A 23278-nucleotide genomic window follows, 5' to 3' on the forward strand; every position below is an offset into this window, starting at 1 on the left:
CCTGGTCTGTGCTCTACATTCTATCCTTTACAGGCTTCTGGATTTTCTCCTTATAATGCTGTATCCATCAGTGATCTCTCTTTTAGGTTCCTACCCACATTTGAGTATTCATTCTCTCTTAGCTAGACTACTTTATGAGCCTATTAATTTATCTCCTTACCTCAAGTCTTTTTCTGCTCCAATTTATCTTTCACAAATTTGCAAAATTGATCTTTCTAAGTTACATCTATGATTATTTTACATTTCATCAAATCTTCAACAATTAATGAATTAAATATAGACTCTTTATCTTATCCCTCAGATATATATGGGTAAGTCTACCATGTTATAAAGAAAGTTGTTTTCTCCCATTTTTACAGACAGAGACTTTTTCATTAAGGTATGGACTGGTAGAAGATTAACAAAATTAAGATACAAGTAGTATATACTAAATAAGGATTAATGTGGGGAAAAAACTAGGCTTAACTACCTATCAGGATTCTTTATTTTAATTTTTTATGGCTAAGTGAAACTTTTAAGTCTTTTAATTAAAAATCCACAGTCCAGGATGCTGCATTTCAGCCAGGGGTCAGAACAGCTGATTTCCAACTCATGTGAGTATGTTGGCACAAACTTCACACTATATGTTTAAGAAAACCACACACACCTGTCTGATTAACAAATCAGTAAGGCTGAAGTACAGATAAATGAGAATATCTAAGAATTAAAGGGTATTGCTTTCATTAAAAGAAATATCCAACAATAAACCAATGCTTTAATGAAGAGTAAAATAATCCAATGAAAAGAAAGAAAAGTCACCTGGTTTGCCACTTAATAATTTCATAACTTTGCTCTACCTCACCTTGTAAAAATTTCTGCCAAATACTACTGATCACTTTTATCAATAGTAGATAAACAGGGAATAAGCATATTGCTTTAAAACATTAACTCAATTTGAAAATTTAATATTACTCTAGTAGAAATGTGGCAGACACCACTATAGCAATTTCACATTAGCTCATATGCCTATTTGATTAACCTGTCTTCCTCACCAGACTAATTTTCAATAGAGCAGGGGTCATCTGTTTTAACATATTCTTGAAAGACACAAAAGTTAAACAAATAGAAACACATAGTGTTCTTGAACAGGAAGACTCAACATCATAAAGATTTCACTTCTCCCAAAGTTAATTTAAAATGTGCTACAATCCCAATAAAAAGAACATAGTCTTCCTGCCCAACCCCACCAGTAGGGCTAGACAAATTGTTTAAAATTCATTTGGAAGAATAGTAAAATAAAAATAAACCAAGAAAACTGGTTTACTGAAAAAGAAGAGAAAGGATAGCTCTATCAGATTTTAAAGCTTACTATAAAATATTTCTAATTAGTAGTGTGGTCCTAAAAAAGTGAGGTACTAATTCACGGACAGACTGAGAAACGGAATAGAAAAGAAAATCTAAAATGAGACCCAACTGCCTATGGAAATTGCTTTGATTGTACACGTGAGCAAAATCCAAATGGGTTAAGAATGAATTTTTTTCTTAAACTATGCTTCAGAAATTTAAATGTGATTGCATGATTATTTCATACAAACTTAAAAACAATATAAAGATTCACCATTTTGCACTCTAATTTTCTCCATTTATCATCATTTCTAAGGTTCTGGCTTAGTTATCAAATTAGAACTATTTTTCAGTAACGCTGCAATTATTCAAAAAACAACCCTTGCATAAAATACATTTTATGCTGACAAAAGCAATTAAAAGTACAAAAGAACAGTGTATTTCCTTTTAAATCTTAATGCTAAATAAGCCCTTCTTTAAATACTTTCAGAAAAAGATGATCATGATAAATAATGGAACTGGTTATTACAAAAAGCACACACGTACTCTTTAGTGAATATCCCCCGAGGGCCAGTGGCTGTGCCCTGGTTAGCATCCAGTGCGTGTTTTTCCAGAATATTGCGGGCAGCTGGACTTAAACGGAACCTAAAGAAAACATGAAAATTAATGGAACCAATGAACACTTATATTTGATTCAAATATATCTAAATGTCCACAGTTTTGCTGAGAATTAGAAAAATTAAAACATAATAAAGCTAAAATGACTCCCATAGTGACAGTCAAATAAATTAATCTGTACTAACCTGGTTTATTTTACTATGAAAACATTTTCATACAAATTTAACTAGTTATTATTTCAAAACACTTTTAATAAGAATAAATATTCATAGGGAGAAAGCTTCTATTTTGACTAATCACTTTTCACATGGCTCCTCACCACATACATCAATAAGAAACTATGTTGTTCCTTCATGTTTTTTTTATTATAGTAAAATGTATGTAAAATTTACCATTTTAAGCATTTTTAGGTGTTATAATTGAGTGGGATTAAGTACAATTACAATGTTGTACAACCATCACCACCACCCATCTCCAGAACTTTATCATTCTCCCAAAATGAAGCTCTGTACCAATTAAACAGTAACTCCCCATCCCTCCCAGCCCCTGGCAACCATCATTCTACTCTCTATCCTTACTAATTTGACTACTCTAGGTAACTCATATAAGTGAAATCATTCATCATTTGTCCTTTTGTGATTGGTTTATTTTACCTAGCATATCTTCAAGGTTCGTCCACGTTACAGTATGTGTCAGCATTTCCTTCCTTTTTAAGACTAACATTCCATTGTATATATATAGCACATTTTAGACATACGGGATATTTCCATCTTTTGGCAATTGTGAATGCTGCTGCTATGAGCATGGGTATATAAATATCTCTTCAAGACCCTGCTTTTAATTCCTTTGAGTATATCCAGAAAAGGAAGTGCTGGATAATATGGTAATTCTATTTTTAATATTTTGAGGAACAGCAATTCTGTTTTCCAGAGTGACTGCACCATTTTACATTCCCACCAACAGTGCACAGAAATACTAATTTCTCTATATCCTCAGCAACACTTGTTATTTTCTGTTTTGGGTTTTTTTTTTCTTGTTTTTAGATAACAGCCACTTTAATTAGTGCAAAGTGATATCTCAATGTGGTTTTGATTTGCAGTTCCCTAACATCTTTTTATGTGTTTACTGACCATATGTACATCTTCTTTGGAAGAAATGCACACTTGAGTCCTCTGCCCACTTAAATTGGGTTGTTTTGTTGTTGTTGTTGAATTACATCTTAACATATTTTTTCAAGTCCTTAGTATTTACATGCAAGCATTTTTACTTCATATATAAAGAAGAGAGGCAAACACAATTATGTTGATTCTACAGACAAGGAAACTGAGACACACACCAATAGGTCACATGAATAAGTGTCTACTCTTCAAATAAGACCTTTAAGCCTAATAGCAAACACAAATAACTACACAGTCATATTTTTAAAAATGAGTAAAACGGGCTAGATCCAGAAGTTTATAACTCCGAAAAGGAGAGGAACAAATGTGGCATTTTCTGCATTTCTGGGAAACAGCTCTAGTTGATATGGGCTCAATGGTACCAAATCTTCAGATTTTTCAAGAGAAACTGAAATTTTAGATTTTTTTTTTTTTTTGGCGGTACGCGGGCCTCTCACTGTTGTGGCCTCTCCCATTGCGGAGCACAGGCTCCGGATGCGCAGGCTCAGCGGCCATGGCTCACGGGCCCAGCCGCTCCGCGGCATGTGGGATCTTCCCAGACCAGGGCACGAACCCGTGTCCCCTGCATCGGCAGGAGGACTCTCAACCACTGCGCCACCAGGGAAGCCCTGAAATTTTAGGTTTTAATGTAAGATTAGCTAGTAACAAACCAACTGAAAAATTTTTTTTAAATCACTACATGGGCCAACACTGTGCAGGTTCACAGGTCAGCTGTTTTTAAACTACACCATGGGGTTTCAGACCCATGAAAATTTCTAACACTGGATATTAACAAAATCACAGGGTATACTACCTTTGCAAAAGGGAAAAGAGCATTAAGTACCAAGCATCCATGAGCCTACCTTGTGATTTTCATGGAAAGTAAAGAGTCAAGGCAATGGAGTCAGAAATACTGTGTATGATAATGGAAAGTTAAAACTCAGTACTTCAAACACACTGGCAACTTCTTCTAACAAGAACTGACAATGGTAAATGACTGGAAAAAAATATAAAAATAAAAGCGTCTGCATTTTTATTTATGCTCAAAAGCATTCTTAATAGGACCATTTTTCTAAAAAGAACTTTTTTTACAATAAAAAAGGAATTTCATATAATTATAGAGAATATTAAAGTAAATAAATAAAACATAATTTTCAGAGTCCATCGATTAAAGTTATGGAAAGCTAAAGTGAAATGATGTTTACTAAGTATCTGTGTTGTTACAGAACAACTGGACAAAATCGAGCTCTAATACATGTCAGAAACTCAAATGCAGGGTAGTTAGAAAAGGAAGGCATGTTAAAATGCTAATTTCATTTTATATCAGCTATACATTTGAAACTGTAATTCACATTACAGTAATTAGGATTCCACGAATGAGAACACAATATGAAGTTTGGTACACTGAATTCCATTCTGGAATCCTAAAGCCAACTCAAGCTCAGTGGGGACACAGGCTGTTTGTCTTTTTCTCCACAAGGTGTACAGGGCCTTCACAGTACCTGGAATATAGTAGGTATTCAATACTATTTGTCTGTGGAATAAACAATGATGGTAAAATAATCATTCCTAGACCTCAGTTTCCTAAGAGAAAAAAAGGGAAGAGCAGCAACTTCCTACTTAATGTACAAAGGAGTTTTAAAAAGGATAATGATTAAAATACTCAAAAAGTTGCTGTAACATTTTTTTTTTTTAAATAACATCATTCAAATAAACATACTCACTGTAGTTTTCCTGGTGTGTGTTCCTTTTTGACAGGGGTAGAAATCTGTGGTTCTGGTGAAGGGCAAGGCACTGATGGTTTTGAAGCTGGTGACGAAGGACCTATATCTTTGGGAATTTCAACATGTTTCCAATCTTCTCCTTCTTCAACTAGCAAACCAATTAGTGAACCTAGCCGTATATTTTTAGATCCTTCTGCAACCTATATTTTAAAAAGAAAATAATTGCAGAGATGGAAAGACTCATGACTTCATGAAGTAGTTTATTCCTTGGATAATTCTGTACCAGTTAGAAATCTCTCTTAACGTGAGCTAAAATCTACACCTGAGCTAGCCTGCCTCCGCCTTTCATGTGCCTTGCCTACCTTCCCGCACTTACCCCTTTTTTCACTACTCTCCTCCTTCCAGTTACTGATTCTACCTCCTGAAAAAAAAAAAAAAACAAAAATCTAGAATCTCTTCTCTTTCCCACAGGCTTCAAATATATAAGAGCTACCATTACCATCTTCCTCTTGATGTCATTCAGTACAAATCCAAAACAGGAGTTGTAGTAACATATCTTAACTATTGGTCTTTCCCAGACAGTTTCCACAATGGCTTAGAGAATTCCAAGATTTCATAAGGGATTAATTCCTTCAAATAAGTCATATTTATGAAAATTAATTTAAAGTAAGATCTTTTCAGTAAACTTAGTCTCTGGAAAAAAGGACATCCCATTGTATAGACAGAATTGGTTAACTACTGTGGTTAATAATGTTAAATATACTTTCCACATTTCTCTATATTTAATTTCTTCCCTGTATGTATATTTGAAAGACCTAAGAAATAAAATAAAAACCTCATGAATTTTCTGTAAGTACATAAGAAACATGGTGGTGTCTCAGCTGACCACTTTTTCATAGATATTGCCAACTAAAAACATAAATAAGATCGAAGATGATTTTTTTAAACTCAAATATATTTGAAGCATTTCAGCAGCATTAATTTATAAAGAAAGAGTTGATTCTTATTTACTTATTAAAAGAAGTCCCTAGAGAACCTTCAGATGATAATATAAGTTCAGTACTGGAAGAAAATGTCATTCCTTCAAAGTTTTCTATTGTTCCCTTTCAATTACTTTAAATAAGGTTCATTAGAGATGTAATCTAATGAATAATAGAATGACAGACTGCAGGACAGTCACTAGTATAGTAATTATAAGTAAAAGCATAACTCTTAGAATGGGTTTGACATTTTCTAAGTAACAGTAATTTTCATGGTTATTAATATGTGCACTATTAAAATAATAAGGCATAAATTCTGAGAGTTAGGAAGCTTTCTAAGTTTACTAACTACTGATGGAGAAGAACAGTAAATATATAAAAGAAATGGGTACGTAAAACTAAATAAGGATGTTTAATGAATTGTGGCTGAGGAAAGAAAAATGCTAAACAACCCAAGAACAATTTGTTTAGTTGTTCATCACATACTAAAAAGTTTCACTTCTGTGGACTGCTCATTTTTCTTTACTATGTCAAAAAGATGAGTTAAGATTACTAATGGGTTAACACTTTTTCTTCTTCTGAAAATGTCTATTTACCTGCTTATGAACTGCTAACTCAAAATCACAAAGTAAAATGATCAATTTTCTTAAAAAATTGATAGAAGAAAGCATTAAGTGATATGAAGTACACTTGATGTTAATTCCTATCAAAACTGAACCAGAAATAGGATCAATATCCAAGTTCAAAGAACCTCACTCAAATAAAAAGCATTCTTTAAAAAAAGGAAAGTTTTATTTTAAAAATATCAATAGGTTTCTAAAACCTGAATCAGATACTATGTAGAATCTGAAACTGACACCTCACCTTGTTTCATTTACTACAATAAATCATATAAATGATTCCGTATATACCCTACTTATTGACACCTTCACAAGTGGGCAATAATGAGCATTTAGTATCATTTCCATTTTTACCATATCTAAATATCAAGTAGATTTTATTTTTAACTACTCATATTTTTCCATTAAAAAATGACACGATGAAACATGAAATCCAAATACCATGAACAATGATATACTACCACACAACTTGAACATATTAATAGAAGTTATAAGAAAATAATGCCTATTATAGTTCCATTTAAAGTCATTAAAATCACTATACAATTTAAAATCACTTCTCTTTTTCTATTCCCTTAGTGCAATAAGAGATCTTTTAGAGGCGTGCTAGTTTCCTGTAGATATTTGCTTATGTTGTGGTCAGCAAATATTTAAAATTTGTGTAGACTCAGTAACAGAAGAATATGCTCTTTTCAAAACTGTGCTGAGAAACCAAATGAGCCTTTGTTACTGCTCCCTCTAAGTTAGCACTGTGGATGCGCTCTGCTCCACTACAGCATCTGGAGCTTTGCGACACCTCAGAGGCCCAGGTCTTTTCCCAGGCATTTGACTTACTTGATCAAAATTCTCCCTTACTCTTGTGTCACTGATTTAATATTAAATGCAAGATTTTTACACTTAGTTCTGCTAAAACAGCCCGTTAATGCTCAAATATTCGATCTGGAGTCTGTCATTTAAACTACTAGCCTTCCCTCGCAGTTTTCTATAGGCTCCCTGGGCTTCAATGCTGGCTCTGCTACTTACTAGTTATGTGACCTTGGTGAGGTTTCTTTATCTCACCATGCCTGTTTCTTCATCTGTAAAATGGAAATAATACTACTAACTACTTCACAGAATTATCATAAGAAATAAATGAGTTATATACAAGACACTCAGAATAGTACCAGACATCTAGTGAGTACTACATAAATTGGAAAGATGCTATTATTATGATTGCGGTGTTGTTTTCCTCCAAGTTATTTTTAAAACAAAAATATACTCAACTTGGATCAAGACTGAACTACAGAGGACTGTCCCCATTGGGAAGGACTGGAAATTCATATCGAAAGGCCCAGCATGAGGCTGGGTAAACAGCGACATGTGAGACATTGATACAAACTATTTCTGTGACAAACTATTTCTCAATATACATATACCTATAGAGTCTGAATTCTATCCCTAGGCGCAGACCCCTGGTATGAGTCCTCTCTACCAGAGACATCCCCCAAAGCTGAAATGTATTATCTGCAAATGTGCTAAATACAGCCCCCTTAATAAGCTCCAGTGTACCCAAGGATATGAGATGCTAAAGACACAAAATATCTACAGCAGTATTTCGCAACAGAGAAATTGTTTGAGAGGGTTCATGCCATTAAAGGTGCTGGTAAATACTGTCTGCTTTGATTCTGGCATTAAAAAATAATCAGTAAGTTAAGAAATTATTTAAATATTTTTCTTCTTTAAAACAGAACAGTTTGAGAGCTGCTAAGTGAGTACTGAAGGAACATGCACAATGGTTAGTGGAGATAAGCTGAGTCACATGACTGGCTTAGTTGGCTTGCAAACAGTACAGATTTTCCATCATAGTTTGAACCATTATACAGTTTTAACTTGTTTTTATTCTTTAATATATATATTTAACTTATATACACTATGAACTTTGGTTTAAAAGGAAGACACATAGAAACAATGAAGCAGAAAACAAATCAATAACAAGCTAAAATGCAGAGGGGAGGAGAGACATCCACTAAGTCCTTGAATACCAGTTTGCCTGGTACTCAAGTGCCAGGCACTGTTCTAGCACAGTATTAACTCATTTAATTCTCTTAAAAACCTTATGAAGTGCTATTATTATTCCCATTTACATATAAGGAAACTGAGGCAGAGAAAGGTTAAATAACTTGCTCAAGGTCACAGGGCTAGTTAGCAAGGAGTCAATGCAGTGTGACACTAGAGACAACATTCAATATGATCAGTACCCAATCTGTAAATTATATTAGCTCAATCAAAATGATCATACAGCACCTCAAGACACTGCTACTATTTTTACAAAGAAGCTTAGAAAGGAAGAGTAGATTATACATGATTTAGCTTTTAATTCATGGGGAACATAGACTCATTTACTACTTCAATGTCATTTACCCATTTCAGTATTAAAAAAATTAGAACTGAGAGTATCTCCCAATTAGTAGAATTTGCTCTGAGCTTTGAGAGGGTATTTTCTCAGTTAAAAATATTATAGTCTACAGAGAAGAATCAACTGAAGGTCTTACAATTTCAAATTTCAACCATTAACTTTCAAACTACAAAATGCAATGCTGAAGGAGACTGCAGGCAATTTAATAAAAAATAATGGAGGGGAGGAGGGAATCTAACAAAAAAATAAAACCTTATTGAAAAAATCCATTCTTTTGAAAACATCAGTGTCACAGCACTGGAGTGGGAAACAATCAAGAAATTGATTGAATTTGATGAACAATACCAAAAATAATGATGATCTGTTGTTTTTGTAATATTCAGATGATCAATAGAGAGTTTTTTAAAAATCTGTTTTAATATCCATGGATGGTAGGTTTTAGAAAGAATTCTGTTTTTGAAAATTGTTTTGAAGAGTAACGGCCTACCAATAAAATAAAACTCTATCAATGAATGCATTGCCAGTCAATAAACTAAAATTTTCTAAAATTATGTAAGTTTAAATATTTTTTTAATTATATAAGTTTAAATAATCCTAACATCCTACGCCCTCCTCACCCTCAAAAGTATCCTGACTTGTATGACAAATTATATAGTAACCCTAAATACATTTGAAGCCAAACTACACAATCTCTAATAAACTCTCCAAAAATGTCATCCTAATATTCTATTATATTACCATGTAAAACACCTGCTATCCAATTTGCTGAATAAATTTAAGACTAAACTTATGAACTGATATATGTGTAATAATGTAAGGTTTTTGCATGACAACTTACTAGTGATTAAATGAGAATTTAACAACTCTCCAATTAACTTAATTGGAAATAAATCATAAAATTACACTGATACCAATTATTATTTATTAATATTATTAAGAGCTTCTAAGCTTTTTTTCTGGCTCTAATTGAAATGTAATAATATTATTTTACATTTAAAATGGAATTCAGAGGTAAAAATTATGAGTACAAAGAAAAGAATAAGATTGGGAGGAGAGGGAGAGTATAAAAACCTCTCACAGACTATGGAAGTAAATCCCTATGAATAGCAAAATAGGTTATAATTCCTAATCTTTCAAAATGTGGGCAAACTAAAAACTAGAGTTTTATATCATCACCTGCCTTTTAACAAGCTAAAATTATCCAACTCCTTGATGCTGAAAGTAAAAATCTCTTATATGTATCCCTTTAAAAATCATTTATTATGTGTGCTAAAATATGAGGATTATTCCACATTGAAAGACAAAGTTGTAACTTGCTAGTGGGGTGGTTGAGAATGGAGTGGGGTGAAAGGCTAAAAAAAAAGACAAAAACCAAACACTATCAGTAAAACCACCGTAATTTTTTTCTCCATTTTTTTCCCATAAAATTGCACACATTGTGACATGAATATACTCCTATTCCTATTATCCAAAATGCATGTGGAATAATAATAAAGCACAAAGCCCTAAACTACATACAGTCTTTGGCAAGGAAATAGCTATTTGTGCCGCTAAAGCTGCCGTCAATCACACCCCCCACACCGCTTCAGAGCTCTGGGGCCAGATGAACAGTCACTACTGACCTATGACATCATTAGTAATCTGAAATGCATTACTAAATACCTGAGTGGAAAATGCTGTCAATTCTGGAAGACTTTCACAGCCAAACAATCCAGAACTAGGGTCAAAAACACAGCTTGCCAAAAGCACACACAATAAAATGTAGTTGCGTTTATTACATATGGTAATTCAAACAACCTTCTTCCATTTCAAAATGCTGCATAAATTAGTGAAAGAAACTACTTTTGGTATGAACATTTATTTTTTCCTAGTTATAAAGGTATAGAAATTTTACCCTTCCATTCACATTTCCTCCTAGGAAGTATGTTCAACAATGTGTTTTAACATGGCTATTAATATTGAAGATGACAAGGAAGTTTGACAAATTAGAATGTAAAAGATAAAATATCAAGTATGACATCCCAAGGTACGGTCTTTGAATAGAATGTATGAAGGAAGGCATTATATGCATGGTCAAAGCAGAGGTAAGCTGGTAGCCCAGAATTAAAACCACATCAACAATGGACTACTAATAGACGTGCAGTTTATCTGTACAAATCAAACTACAGAGGCACAAATGGATGCTTAGTGTCTAGTCACAACCAACACAAATTATTAGACAAATATACAGACTGAAATGGGGGCTTATGGTCACCAAGACTGAATGAATAACTGTAATAATAATGGGAACAGTGATATTTATTGACACCTGGTGGGTGATAGGTCTTGTGATGAGTGTATATGCATTATCTCACTCAATCTCTACTACTACCCCATGACCTAGGTATTATAGTTATCTCCACTTTATTATGAAGGTAAAAGAATTTGCTAATCATGACATAACTAGTAACCCGCAGAACTTATTAGCTATATGAATCAGGCAGCAGTGTGACTCCAGAGCTTACAATCTTAGCTGCTATACCATGCTGTCTATTAAATGTCCTACATGTTAAGAAACAAACATGCTCCATCAGTGAATATACCATGTAACCTTAAACAGGCTTTAAGCATTTCATTTTACTTTACTTTTCACATAAATTCTAATATTCCATTATAAAAATAACATGCCTATTATAGAAAATTTAGAATATAGAGACAAACAGAAAAAAGCAGAGCAGGGAATCACTTAGTTCCACTACCCAAAGACACATACTCAAATTTTTATAACACTTCTTTCTAATCTTTTCTGTATTTATGTTTTTAAAGTTCTACAAGATTGTAATCACTGTCCACACACAATTGTAAAAGCATTTTTCCAAAATTTTTTTCAATTTTTGTTAACTTATAAAGAAATCACATTTTTTTCCTAGAAACAATTTTTCATTGGCTATATGATATTCCGTATTTCCTTCCATTAATAAAGTAACCTCTCTTGTATTGCTACACATTTTGGTTGAAGGGTTGCACTAACTTCAGCTTGTAATAATGCCACCAAAGTATCCAAGTTACAGCTTCATATTTTTAATTAGTTATAAAGCAAAGTTTGTTCAGAAGAGCCTTGAAAATTACTGCAATGTATTAAAATTTAGATCTAAAAGGAAATGACTTTGGTTTTGCTAGCCCCACAAGTATATTTCCTTTTGCTCATGAAGCAGAAAATATGCTATCAAAAGATAAGATTGTCAACTACATTCAAGTATATGAAATATTCCATACACATATCTTTTTAAATAATTATATTTTAAAATAATTATAAAAATGTAAAGGATGAATAAAACTGTAAGAAAGAGTAAGAAGTAGACCAGGACACTGAGTGTGGCTATGAAACCCACAAGCAAGACTATGCATAGGACAACTTCAAATAGTCTCATCTAGAGAAAGGAGCTGAGCAGACAGTCACTTTATACACTTTCTAGGTTTCGGAGTCCTGGGGATAGATGAAGACAGGGTTTCTTGCTTTCATGAGATTAGGGTAAAACATTTCTTTTTAAAAATTTTACCAACTATAAACTTGGAAATTACTAGCTCTAAGCTTTAACCTATTGCTTTCTTTGTCTTCAAATTCCACCTCAAATAGACTTCTCTCATCCTTCAGGCCAGAATGCTTCTCATTTTCCACTAGGGAACCCAAAACACTGAGTTATCTTTATCATGGTTGAAATAGTTCTATGTTGTTTGATCATTACTGGCTACTATTAGACCTTAACACTAAAATATTTTAAACATCTGAATTTAAAATGTATTATGTATACTATAACACTATAAACAAAGAGGTAAAAATAAACAGTAACTCAATTTCAAGGAACTTTACATTTAAGAAATCTTCATCCTGTTGAAGACAGTCAAAATAAAAACTTACCACTATTTTGGCCAAGATGCCGTCATCACTTGCATCTAAGGTAACCACAGCTTTGTCAGTCTCTATTTCACATAAGGCATCTCCAGTACTCACAGCTTCACCTACAAAACAAGACTGGGTTTGTTTTGTTTTTTAAAATATGAATATTAGTTATGTGAGATGGTGTGTGTAAAGTGTGTAAAACACGATAATAGGTACCAAAACACTCAATAGCTATTTCTGGGTTGTGGAATTACAAGTAATTCTCATATTGTGTGTGTGTTTCTGTGGTGTATATGTGTATGCTTTGTTGCATTTCCCAAAAGCTCAATAATGAACCTAAATTATATCTGTTATAATAAAAAAGTGATTATAGAGATTATTAAGCAAACATTAAAAATGAAATCGCATTTTATAGAGAATAGAAAGGGATGCGTATCTTCCTCCAAACAAATCAATTCCAGACCCCATATTTCTTCCTTTTTAATATATTTTGATTATTATTCCTTAAGAAGACAGTTTTACAATTAATAACACCTCCGGGTTAACACTGTACGCGAGTTCAGAAACCCTGTCTGCACCACAGAGCACAAATGAATAAAAACATATTAAGCATAAAGAGAGAAAATCAAAGACATAGCTAAGGTCAAATAAGAAACACTTCTGTGCAACAGAAACAGTATAGATATTCAAAAATGCTGAGCAGGACCTGACTTGCTGGTTTCTGGAGCTAAAAGCAGGTTGTGGGGAGGAAGGGTGAAGTACAGTAGTTTCCTTTGGAGCAAAGGGAACTAAAAGTGGCCTGATGAAGCAGGGGACTCAAATCGATTCTCTGCTTAAAGCTAGGGCTGGCTGCAACCAAAACCTTTGACTAGAACTATGGCTTTATATCAGAAATGAGGGTCTAAGAAGGTAGGGGACAAAAACACTACCTCAATACCAGAACAGAGTCAAGCCACCCTCTGGTTCCATTACTTTATCTGCCAATATCCCAAATATCAATAGCAAAATCCCTGGATTGAGGGGCGTGGAAAGGGAGACTCAGGGGACAGGTAGGAAGACATCGAAACTAAAACAGAAACATTCCACTCAAAAGTAAATTGCAAAACAAAGTTCCAAAACATGAAGAAATTTAATGCTAAGAAAGAAAACCACAAAAATCAGTAATTGGAACAGAAATTCATTTCAGATGCAATCTATTTAGTGCAACCCACCAAAGATTTTAAAATAAGTATCTTAAGGATGTTCAGAAATAGAAATGAAGGTATAAGATCCATCACAAGAACAAGAGATAAAAAAGAAAAATAATGTACAGACATAAAGCACCATCAGGTTGAAAGGAAAAAAACTAATTAGAAATCTTGGAAGTGAAAGATACAATTAATGAAATAACAAGAAACAATCAATGGGATATATTCTACAGTCGACATAGTGAAAGAATGATTTAGTAAATTAAAGATAGCTTCAATGAACTAACCGGAACTTAATATGGGCAGACAAAAGGACAAGTAGAAAAGAGCAGTTAAGGGACATAAATTGAGGCTGCAGTGTTTGTCCAATGGAGTTCCAAGGGAAGAGATGGGAGAGAATAGTGGACAAGCAATACTTGAAGAGGTAATTGCTGAGAATTTCCCAGAGTTAAAAAGAGATATATATCCTCAAAATGAAAGAGCACTGAAAGAGTTTAGAGTGTGGTTATCTATAGTGCATTGACTAGGAGGGGGCACAGGGAGTCTTGGAACTTGCTGGAAATATTCTGTATCTTGACTAGGTATTAGTAACCTGGATATACGTGCTTGTAAAAATTAATTGAGCTTACATTGTGCAGGTAATACCTTGATAAAAAGAACTCAACAGAAAAAAAGAGTATTAGACTGTATAAACATGACTCCACATCATACACTGTATAGAAATTACATACTTTCAACAATTGAAACACAATTTTAAAAGCTATCAGAGGGAAAAAAATAGATTACCTCAATGGAATGACAGACTGAGAGCACACTTCTCAGCAGCTGCAATAGAGGTCAGAAGACAACGGAGTAATATCTTCAAAAAGCTGAGGAAAAATAACTGTCTAGAATTTTATATGCAGCCAAACCATCATTCAAGAACGAAGGAAAAGTTCAGACATAAAAGCTAAGAAAATTTACCACTTACTGATGAGCTCTTACAAAATGCAGTTTATCAAAAAGAAAGGTAGACACAGAGGGGACCCATGGGCTACACAAAACAAGTTACCATAGAAACCGATAAAGTGTTAACATTTAATCATTTAAAAGGTAATTTCTGAGGGGTTAAAAAAGTTTACAACTCAAACATTAAAAAAAACAATAAGACGGATAAGGATATTTTTAGGTGATAAAACATGCTAAGAACTTTGATACAGATAGGAGGAGAAAATACTGGATAACTCTAGACTGCACTGGCAAAATATAATTAAATATGTATCCTAAAAACTTAATGGTGTATACCAAAAAATATAAAAATGGAAACATAACCTACAGCATTCATAAAAGCAGGAAATATAGAAAATAACAAAAACTATTATCCAGTTGAAGGCAGATGCATGAAAAGAAAAAAAGCAAAGGATAAAAACAGAAAACACAAAAATGGTAGAAGTCCAAACACATCAGTAATTACAATTAACATAAATGGATTAAAACCACCGACTAAAAGAGATATCAAAATGAATAAAAAAAAAAATCTAGTTAAATGTTGCTTATAAGAGACAGACATAAACAAAAACAGAATAAAAAGTAAGATATAGAAAAATGTGAAGCATACAAATACACCCCCTCACATACACACCAAAAACAGCTGGTACAGCAATATGAATAGGCACACTCAATAAAAGAACATGAAGGAAAATCTAAAGCGCTGACATAACAAATACGCTCTAAAAGTTCACTGTACTGAAACTCCTTCACTGTATATCAAGATTTTCACACAGATGGTTATACTATATCTCAGTTAAAATAATTCAGAACCACCAATACAAACTATTTTAATGAAATAAACTTATCTGTTAGATATTTATCAAACACCTGAAAGGTGCTCAGTCTAACCCCAAAGAGATTTTCCTACTCAACCAATATTTATTGAAAATGTATTAGAGCACTGAGGATACAGCAGTGGGAGGAAAAAAGTGGTTAAGATTTCTGACCTCAAGAAGCATCCTCACTATCTTGTGATAAATTAATTGGAAATAACAGTGGAATTAGGTGAAGTCAGGATGGTATGGGAACACTCAGCAGGGGTATCTAATTCAGTTTTTGAAAGGTGAGAGCAGCCTTCCTTAAAAAAAAAAAAAAAAAAGACATCTAGTCTGAGCCTGAAAAGATGAGGAGGAGACAATCAAGTAAAGGGGCAAGTGATCCAGGCAGAAGGCACAACACACCCAAAGCTCTCAAGGCGAAAGAAAACAGGAAACTTCGGAGGATCTGGCTAATACTACCTGAGAGAAGTGATGAGAGATTAGGCTGGTGAGGTAAGCAGGAATCCCACCCAAAAAGGAAACTTGTCTGTCATACAGAGAAAGCTACGGTGCCAGATTATACAATCTCACATCACTTCTTTATATGACAGATGTCCTAGGGCAGTTAAGACAGATTATATTTCAAAAGGAAAGGAATCACACCCTAATATGTTTCTGCTGTAACCATGGAAAAAACAATTGAACCAGGCAACCTAGCAATTAAATACTTCTTTTGGACACCTAGAAAAGAAATTCTGCCCATAGGAAAATAATAAAATAATGTTTTATCACTTGTGCTTGCCTATTTCAAATTCCAAACACCCTTTGAGAACGATTCACAAATTCTACCTCAGCCATAGATCAACCTAGATGATTTTGTTCCTATTCCTGAATTCCTATAGTAATTGTAATTAATTTGAAATGAATCACAAATTGTACTATGAAATGTTATGTTAACTTCTATTACTTTTTTAAAAATTGGTTTTCTTCTATTTACCAAACTATGAGCTTCTTCATAATAGGAACAGGACACAGTTTAAGTGTTTTACATTCTACCTCATTCCCTAGGACTCCAGCTATTGCCTCATACATAATGAGTTTGAGATTAAAACACTTCAGAAAAAAATTGCAATAATATCACGTCTTCATTTCCTCATAAGGTATACATCAAACTGTCCTTTATGTTTCTTTCACTTCTAACATTTGATTTGTAGCATGTTTCTGACATTTAAAAACTTAGGTATCCTGTTTCCTTTTTATTTTGTTTTAATTAAAGGTACACCTATTCACAAAACATATATATATATTAGCTATATGAGAATCCTGAGAGAGAGATAAAATGTAAAGAAACATAGAGAAAAGCATCTATTGTGTGGTGAACCTTCCCCAGGAACCACAGCAAGGTTTAAAACATTGTATTATTATATAAGGCACATTACCCCTAATATCACAAAACTAGGGTTCTATCTGTCAATAATCAAACATAATGTGAATGCCAAAGAAAAATTTTGAGACAAATAACGAGCCATGAAGATTCCAAATATACTCAGTTTCAGCCCTGGTCAACAATTTAGTGCTGTATCTTGGAAAACCTGCAAGGCACAGTAGTTATAAGGAGCTCTTCCAACTCAGACACAGGTTTATTCCAAGCTCTGACACTTACTGGTAATCCTGACTAAGTTACTTAATCTCTCTGACTCTAAGGAAAGTTTTGAATGTGCAGCTATTATAAAAAAAATCATGGAACTGCAAATGTTAACTCTTCACAAACCTCTTCAAATAACACTTCACAACATCTTTAGATTAAAAACTTATGTATGTTATTAATAACCATTAAGAACCAAGACTCATTCTAGCTCCCTACTCCATATGCCATCATTTCAGACAGACCATTCAGCATACATTAGTATATAAGGCATTTATAGGTAGGCACTGGGTATAAACAAAACAATAAGATAGGGTTCTGTTCACAAGTTCAGAGTCTAGAGGAGAAGACTTAGAAGCTAGCACAGAGCATCATGGCTGGTGTGAGGTGACAGACGGCTCCTCAGCTGCCACGTTGAGGGCTGACTGGTTGTAGAAGGAGATGGCAGCCTTGCCGTGTTCCTGCGTGTCCCTGTGCCATCTCCTCGTGGTGCGTGTCAGCAGCCGAGGTGGAGCGGGCCCGGAGCGAGAGTGCGGGCCCCAGGAGGGGCCAGAGCAGAGAGGCCCGCCCGGGGGCCGCTCCCCAGCACCGAAGCCAGCATCATCATCATCCTGTGCCTTTGTCCAGGTGGGCAGCTGCCAGAGCTGAGGACTGGAGTATACAGAGGCTTCCCTTTCTCTTGTAAATTCTGGGTATGAAGTGTAGTCTTGATCAAACACAGTTAATAGTGATGTTTATCAACTAAACACATCCTATGACTTTCACAAAATAATCTTGTTCTGCCGAAAGTTAAGAATAAAAGTCTTTATTTAAAAGGTGTGTGTGGTGGTAATGGTGGGAGGCCAAGTCACATCTATATGAACATTAAAGAAAGAAACCTCTTCTCAGTGCTAAGGTAAACCATAATGACACCTATGATTAGAGACAAAGATAATTCAATCGTATATCAACAAATATTTACTGGCTGCCCCTATGTGCATGACACTGTGCAAGACCCTATGGTAAAAATAATGATAAAATAAGACAGAGTCTGACTGAGGAAGAGTACAAACAAGCAGGCAATGCCAATCTCATACAGTCAGTGCCTACGGCAGCGTGGGAGGATAGAGAAGGGGGCCCTAGTCAGTGTTTGCCAACTCTTCATTACACACGAAAAGATATTACTTGCATGGCCCAAGACCCCAGGCAACCCGGCTCCTAGGGCATCCTGCTCTGAGGACTCAAGGCAGGAGTAGTTGTTTGAGAAGGAAACTGCTAGGCAAAGTTAACCTCCCTTACATCCTTCTGGCTCTTAAATTTCACTGCATTACCCATTTCAAGTGCCCAACACACATGTGGCTCGTGGTTACTACACTGGACAGTGCAGACATGGAACATTTCCATCACTACAGGAAGCTCTATTGAATAATACTGTAATCTCACCAATTCTATAATTCTGACATAATAGAAATATTCACAATAAACGTAAAAAAGCATAATGATGGAATGCTATTCAGCAACTAAAGGAATGAACTGTTGATATGTTGATACATGCTACAACATGGATGAACTGCAAAATCATGCTAAATCAAAGAAGCCAGTCACAAAAGACTTCATAATACATGATTCTATTTACATTAAATGCCCAGAAAAGGCAAAGTTTTAGAGATAGAACGCAGATCAAGATAGGGATAAGAGAAAGAAGTGACTGCAATCAAGCATTAGGGAGTTTTGCGGGTGATATAAACGTTCTACAGTTGTATTTTGGTGACGGCTGAAGAACTCTATATATTCACTAAAAAATCACTGAATTGAGCACTTAAAATAGGTGACTGTTAATAGTGTGTAAATTATACCTCAAAAGCTGTTAAAATAGTAGTGTACTGAAAAAACACTGAAGTTATTTGTGAAATGCACACTTCAGAAGTTTTCCATTTTAGCATCCAAACATGTATACAAATCCCCAGAAATAACAGAAACCAAAGCCTCATCTACAATAGAAGCCAGAGACCCATGTAACTCTCTAGTAGCACCTGGTGATAACAATTCAAATAGTGAACAACACCTTTAAGACAGTTTTACTTCTGAATTTTACACACTGTATTAATTATACAATCTAAGATTTACACAAAAATTGTTTTAAATATTCAAGATTCCCAGTCCCATGAAAAAAGGAAAGCCCACATAAAATGACAGTCTCTGAAGGATAACAAACACCAAGGGCAGCAGCAGTAACATGGCTGATGAAGCAAGTTCTACGCCTGTTCCAGACAATGTGTGGCCAAGTACCTCATGTAACTATCTCAGTCTAGTTTTGTTCCAGTGTTTCAGGATAAGCTCTTAAATATCTCAAGAAAGAAAACAATGTTTTTCATACCCTCAAATATTCTCTCACAAAAGGGTGGAACAAGAATATTTTCTTCCTTTTTGTTATTTTAACAGATATGACCTTACAACTGATGAAAAAACAATCTATATACACTTTAATTAAACTAAAAATAATCTGACACACACTTCCCCCACCCAATAACAAGCTTGTAATAAAAATGTGGAATGTGGCTCAATTCACCTTTCAGGTTTTGAAACTGTACATGTTACCTGGCATTTTTGAACTGTTTTCTCTACTAAGTTAATAATGCATATTCTTTACTTAATCCTCTCAGACTGAAATTAAGTATTCTAATATTCATTACAAAACTACTTTTCTAACATTCATTAGATCAACGAAGATGGGAATAATTTACATGCTATATTATTGCATGTTTCCATGTGATGAGACAGGTTATCAAGAGGACGTGACCACTTAGCTGGGCAAGAGTAACTGGAGGTCCCTCACCCCCTCCCCATCTGTGAAATGTGTGCTCCGCTTGCCTTCCCAGTGCTGGAAGCTGCCCAAGGACATAGCCTTGAGATAGTACTGTGGTGCTGAGACCACCTGGACAGTATACGTGATCAAGCCCAGTTAAGGCCTCCTCCCATGAAAGTCCCTTTGCTTAATTAAACCTGCCACCTACCAACCTGGAGCCTCTTTCTTCCATCGCTCCCTATCCTCCATGTATGAGGCCGATTTCAGATTACACCCAGGAAGCTCCTGAGGAGGTTGTGATACAACACTATGACTTCAAAAAAGAAAAGGAAACTGAGTTATCACAGAATTCTAAAGTCAAGGATATATCTTAGAAATCATCTAATTCAACTCACTCCCAGATATTTCATGACAGAGTGGGAACCCCAAAGGACAAACCTAGACTAGAGTTCTTTTCACTGCACCCTTATTGCCTTGGCTTAAAACAGACACACACACACACACACACACACACACACACACACACACACACACATTAGTAACAGTTGTGAATTACAGAGTCTCAGATTTTCAAGAAATCTTAAAGATTTGTAAGACCGAACTGCCATCCACTAAAGGTTATCAGATCATTAGCATTAGCTTAAAAATAAACTAGATTCAAAATTATATACAACACTATTCATTTTCATGAAAAAAATTCAATCCCCTTAATGTTTGAAGGTCTAAACTCAGTTTTAAATAACAGTGACCATACAATAAAGATCTCAAGATAAAAATTTTTAAAAACATAGCTAATAAGAAAAAAAGGTATATAAAAAGCTTTCTTAGGGGGCTTCCCTGGTGGCGCAGTGGTTGAGAGTCCGCCTGCCGATGCAGGGGACACGGGTTTGTGCTCCAGTCTGGGAAGATCCCACATGCCGCGGAGCGGCTGGGCCCATGAGCCGTGGCCACTGAGCCTGCGCGTCCGGAGCCTGTGCTCCGCAACGGGAGAGGCCACACAGTGAGAGGCCCGCGTACCGCAAAAAAAAAAAAAATAAAAAAAAAAAAAGTTTTCTTGTAGAATATAAATGTTTTTAATACATAACGACTGAACCAAGTTATGTACCAAGCACCAAACATACTTAGACATATATAGTCATACCCATGTGTAACAATAGATAAATGTTAAAGAACTAAATTACGATGGACTTCCCTGGTGGTCCAGTAGTTAAGACTCCCAATGCAGGGGGCCCGGGTTCGATCCCTGGTTAGGGAACTACATCCTGCAACTAAGAGCCTGCATGCTGCAACTAAAAGATTCCCACATGCCGCGACTAAAGATCCCACATGCCACTACAAAGATGCCGTGTGGTGCACTAAGACCCGGCGCAGCCAAATAAATAAATAAATATTTTTTAAAAAATCTTAAAAAAGGAACTAAATTATGCTCAAAAAAATCACAAAGGTGATGAACTAAAAATGAAGCCAGTGAATTACAGAGAACCAATGATTTAGATTGCTCTCAATTACTTATGTGTACTGGTAAACAACATTTCTCCTGAGTTGGCAGAACACAGAATTTTAAAAGCAACCTTCAAGGAAACAGGCTCCAGGGGCTTAAAGTACACCCTGGCTTGTCCTGCATGAAAATAGCACAAGTAATCAAAAGAAAAAGAATAGAATGATGAAACCATTTGTCTCCTGGCTCTGCATTATACTCACCATATTCTAATGGGTGTGAATAACTTATCAGACTGCCAGCGAGCTAGAAGTCTGAGAGATAAATGTGGTCCAAAGAATCCTCCTATCTACTTGCCTATCAAGGTCTCAAAGTGTGAAGAAATTTAATCATTTTATAATAATCCTAAAAGGCTGGTCTGTGTCTGAATCATTCTTTAATGACACCAACACTCTGTCATACTGGATATGGAAATAGCCAAAGCTCTGTAATTCATCAGGAAAAAAACTTAAAAATAGATTCCAACTGACTGCATTATTTATAAAGGTGAAACTTCCTTAGATACTGATAATTATTTTAGAAGATGGCAGCAGCCATACAGAGCCGATTGCTCAAAATGCTTCCTAATGAAGCACTGTCTCTTTCATTTATATGACATGTGTCTTTCTCAAATTCTAGAAAACTCTGCCATTTTTTGGTTGAATATTACCTCTTCCTCATTCTCTCTTTTTTCTCCTTCTGGAATTCTTCCTATTGGGTTAGCAGAGGATTCTCATTTTATTCTTCGTGTCTTAGCTTCTCTTTTATATTCTCTACTGCTACTGCATGCAGGCTAACAGGTTGAACTTCACGAATCCTTTGGTAAGACACGTCTAATCACACCTTAATCCAACCTTGAGTTTTTCATTTTCTAATTTTAGAGACAACATTTTTCATTCCTAGAAGTTCTATTTGTTCTTTTCAAACCTGTCTGGACTTTTTGGATAGTGTTTGTCTTTTTTCATATTTTCAATTCCTTCTCTTACACGTTTTGTCGTTTCAAACATACGTTTTTACGTATCTAGTAATTCCAATTAGCTGAAGTTCCTGGAGGTCTAATCCTGTTACTTGTTATGCCTAATAACGTTTGCCCCTAAAGGGCAGCTTCCATGTCAATTATTAAATTTGGAACTGTGAATCTGTGGTTAAGTGGGACTTTATCTGGGAATCTTGTGTGAGTTGGATTAGAGACTATGTTCTTCCAGAATAATGGCTTCTGCCAAGTAACCAAGGAAGATTATCAGCCCAGGACCACTTTACCTCTACGTATGGGTTTCCAGAAAATGCAAATACCACAAATCTGAACACCAAAGCCTCATGAAGAAATGCCGATGAGAGAACATTTTCAACAAGGTAAGCATTTTTATTCCAAGACAAATAAATATATTTGTCTGTTAGCCATTTTATGGCATTAAATTCCATTTATAGGGTGGTGACTCTAAAATGTCTATCAAGTCAGACTTCACTCCTAAACTTTAACTCCTATAATCAACTGTCTATTGAACACATTCCCTTGAATATCTAATAAGGAACTCAAACTTTACCACATCCAAACCGAACCTAATTCTTTTTTTTCTCCAGCTTTTTTTTTGGTATATATACAGCAGGTTCTTATTAGTCATCCATTTTATACACATCAGTGTATACATGTCAATCCTAATCGCCCAATTCATCCCACCACCACCCCCACCCCACCCCGC

At 34.9% G+C, this 23278-nt stretch overlaps 1 protein-coding gene across 2 annotated transcripts in view; it reads right to left on the reverse strand.

Annotated features, from left to right (window-relative positions):
- Positions 1-23278, reverse strand: part of PDHX (pyruvate dehydrogenase complex component X) — an 80134-nt gene that overhangs the window by 28671 nt on the left and 28185 nt on the right. For both annotated transcript variants that reach the window (XR_003434479.1, XM_027115031.1), the window contains exons 3-5: positions 12716-12816; positions 4823-5022; positions 1870-1968 (exon numbers count right to left, since the gene is read on the reverse strand). Coding sequence is in view for 1 of the 2 variants with exons in the window: in XM_027115031.1 (XP_026970832.1) it covers positions 1870-1968; positions 4823-5022; positions 12716-12816 (400 nt within the window). In the remaining variant the exon portion in view is untranslated. The remainder of the gene's footprint in view (positions 1-1869; positions 1969-4822; positions 5023-12715; positions 12817-23278) is intronic.

This window comes from Aethalodelphis obliquidens, unplaced genomic scaffold (assembly GCF_003676395.1).
Source record: "Aethalodelphis obliquidens isolate GAN/ISIS:26980383/991018 unplaced genomic scaffold, ASM367639v1 scaffold14, whole genome shotgun sequence".
Lineage (NCBI taxonomy): Eukaryota > Metazoa > Chordata > Mammalia > Artiodactyla > Delphinidae > Aethalodelphis > Aethalodelphis obliquidens.